Below are 3,531 nucleotides of genomic sequence, written 5' to 3'. Positions count from 1 at the left end.
TCGACTTTGACCAAGTCCATCCAATTAATGTCCCATCAATCAATGGAAGTTCTAGTAGATGTCTTGCCAGCTAATGCATTTACACATGAAAAAAAAACACCATTCAGGACTCGAAACCCGGGTGGGCTTGCTCGCACCGAGCGAGCGAAGCCAGCAGGGTGACATCCTGCTCTCTCCTCTCCATTTACACGTGAAAGATTTTCATCTTTTTTCATGGCGAGGAAGATCGGGAAAAGAAATTAATGATGGAACATGAAGGTGGATCGGTCAGTCAAATTAAACACTCACTGGTCGCTGTCTCACTCCTCTCACTTTGTTCTTCCCCCCTACAAAACCAGCAACCCCGCCCGCCATTTAACACCTCCCTCCATCCTCCACCCACCCAGCACAAGAAACAGCAGCAGCATCGGCTGACCAGCCCCGCCTCCAATGCAATGCCTCTCATCCCAGCTCTGTTCTTCTTCCTCCTCCTCCTCCTCCTCGCCACCCTCGCCGCCTCCCAAGAATTCACCTACACCGGCTTCGGCGCTGCCCGCAACGGCGGCGCCCCGAACCTCACCCTGAACGGCGTCACGGAGCTCCAGCCGGACGGCATCATGCGCCTCACCAACGACACCTCCCGGCTCAAGGGCCACGCCTTCTACCCGTCCCCGCTCCGCCTCCTCGGCCCGCCCGGCTCCGGTGCCAAGAACAACGCCACCGCGGCGGCCGTGTCCTTCTCCACGGCGTTCGCGTTCGCCGTCGTGCCCGAGTACCCCAGGCTCGGCGGCCACGGCTTCGCCTTCGTGGCTGCCCCCGACCCGCGCCTCCCCGGGGCGCTGCCCAGCCAGTACCTGGGCCTCGTCAGCGCCGACGACGACGGCAACGCCACCAACCACGTCTTCGCCGTCGAGTTCGACACGGTGCAGGACTTCGAGTTCGCCGACATCAACGACAACCACGTCGGCGTCGACCTCAACAGCCTCACCTCCAACGCGTCCGCGTCCGCCGCGCCCATCAACCTCAAGTCCGGAGACACCGTCCTCGCCTGGGTCGACTACGATGGGGACCGGAGGCTCCTCAACGTCTCCATCGCGACCTTGGCGGCGCCCGAGAAGCCGGCGGCACCGCTCATATCCTTCCACGTCGACCTGTCCATCGTCTTCCGGGAGCAGATGTACGTCGGCTTCTCGGCTTCCACGGGGCTCCTTGCGAGCTCGCACTACCTCATGGGGTGGACCTTCAAGTTGGGCGGCGGCGCCGCGGCGCCGCTCGACCTGTCGTCCCTCCCGTCGCTGCCGAGGCCCAAGCCAGACAAGAAGAGCAGGACGACCCTGATCCTCGCGTCGGTGTTCTCGGCGTTTGTGGCGCTGTTGGTGCTCGCCGGCGCGGGCGCCTACGCGGCATACCGCATCAAGAACCGCGAGGTCATCGAGCCGTGGGAGCTGGACCACGGCCCGCACCGGTACAAGTACCCGGAGCTGAAGCGCGCCACGCGAGGGTTCCGCGACCGCGAGCTCCTCGGCTGCGGCGGCTTCGGCAAGGTGTACCGCGGCGTGCTCCCTGGCACGCCGCCCACCGTGGTCGCCGTGAAGCGCGTGTCCCACGATTCCAGGCAGGGGCTCCGGGAGTTCGTCGCCGAGATCGCGTCCATCGGCCGGCTCCGCCACCGCAACCTCGTGCAGCTACAGGGCTGGTGCCGCCGCCGCGGCGACCTCCTCCTGGTCTACGACTTCATGCCCAACGGCAGCCTGGACATGCACCTCTTCGGCGACGGCCTCCGGGCGGTGCGGCTGACGTGGGGCGCCCGGTACAAGATCCTCCGGAACGTGGCGTCGGCGCTGCTGTACCTGCACGAGGAGTGGGAGCACGTGGTCCTCCACCGTGACGTCAAGGCAAGCAACGTGCTCCTGGACGGCGACATGGCGGGGCGGCTCGGCGACTTCGGGCTGGCCAAGCTGTACGAGCACGGCGCGAACCCGGCCACGACGCGGGTGGTGGGCACGCTGGGGTACCTGGCGCCGGAGCTGACGCGGACGGGGAAGGCCACGACGGCGGCAGACGTGTTCGCGTTCGGGGCGCTGGTGCTGGAGGTGGTCGCCGGGCGGCGACCCATCGAGCCGCGGGCGGGGCCGGAGGAGCTGGTGCTGGCGGAGTGGGCGTGGGAGCGGTACGCGGCGGGGGAGGTGGAGAAGGTGGTGGACGCGAGGCTGGGCGGGGCGTTCGACGCGGAGGAGGCGGCCGTGGCGGTGAAGCTGGGGCTGTGGTGCTCGCACCCGGTGCCGGTGGCGCGGCCGACGATGAGGGAGGTGGCGAGGTACCTGGACAGCGGGGACGCTGCAGACGTGCCGCCGCCGCCGCCACCGCCCCCGCCGCCGCCGGTGTGCTCCGGCGAGGTTGGGTACGACGACTTCGTGCACTCGTTCCCGTCGTCGTCGTTCGAGAGGCCGGCGGCGGCCGGCGGAGGGGAGCCGCTGTCGCAGACATCGGTGGCCACGTTCCCCTTCTCGCCGCTGTCCATGCGGTCATCCCACGTCAGCGTATGACCCCCCACACGGCCACACCATGAGCCCTCCTCTGGCCAGTGGATCAACAGGTGTAGTGGCACCAGTGAACCATTGACCATTTCGCACTCGACGCACCTTACAAGTAGTAGTAGCGTCATTATGCTTGAACAGTAGTTGGTTTAAGGTTTGGCAGATGTTTGGGGCGATTGTAACTTTCTATGATTCGACTCTGCCGAGGCACTGGCTAGGGGCAAGTCCACTAAAAATCCAATTTAGATTAGTCGATTTGTTTCAGCCGTCTGATGCAAAACTAGCAATCGGATTCATTCTTCAACCTTGAGCTCCCCATGTTCTTCTTCTTTTAACCGTCCTCTCAACCACCGGCCGAACCGCCAACCAGCGATCGGTGCTCCTGCATCAGCCTTGCAGCCCTGCCCTTCCCTTAACCGTCGTGCTGCCGCGGCCGACATCCAACCCTCTAACCCCAACAATGATCAGTTTTTTCTATGTGAACCTGCACCGCCTCCACGCTCCTAAGATAATGGAGTTGTCTGCCACCCTTAAAATAGATACCACGTCGCCTGGTAACTAGGATATACCGAGAGGGCTTCTCCGGTGAGCTCCTTCCTTTCCTTCGGTTGTTCCTTCCTTCACATGAAATACACTCCACATATTTATAGATGTGCAATCAATGGGCGCCCCTATTTGGAAAAGCAGGTTTGGTGAGGAGAGCGACCAGCTAGCTAAGCAGTAAATCCACGATGCATAACAGGGACATGATCCACGGATGATCATGGAAACAGAAAATACGCTTGGCGAACACAGAAAATGTATTAACAGTAGAATCATAACAAAATGCGCTTGTATGACCAACACGTACAATATCTATATCTATATATATATCTTATCTATATCTATACCTACTAATAAACCAAGGTGATATTATTAGTTTCGTCCCGTTCAGATGATTTTGTTGGTGCTGCTGTTTTAAGTTATATGGCTACTCGAGGTGGTACAAAAAATTGATGTTCGATCACTTCCCCTG

General features: G+C 61.1%; 1 protein-coding gene across 1 annotated transcript; it reads left to right on the top strand.

The window, feature by feature from the left end:
• Positions 1 to 349: 349 nt before the first annotated feature.
• LOC125508078 (L-type lectin-domain containing receptor kinase S.4-like) lies at positions 350 to 2,866 on the top strand. The gene has a single exon (XM_048672660.1). It carries the CDS (start codon positions 435 to 437, stop codon positions 2,523 to 2,525), a length of 2,091 nt encoding a protein of 696 aa, XP_048528617.1. The 5' UTR covers positions 350 to 434; the 3' UTR covers positions 2,526 to 2,866.
• The last annotated feature ends 665 nt before the right edge of the window (positions 2,867 to 3,531 follow it).

The sequence above is a fragment of the Triticum urartu genome, chromosome 5, assembly GCF_003073215.2.
Source record: "Triticum urartu cultivar G1812 chromosome 5, Tu2.1, whole genome shotgun sequence".
NCBI classification, from domain to species: domain Eukaryota; kingdom Viridiplantae; phylum Streptophyta; class Magnoliopsida; order Poales; family Poaceae; genus Triticum; species Triticum urartu.
Note: the sequence above shows the minus strand (reverse complement) of the source record. Positions and strands in the feature narration are given on the sequence as shown.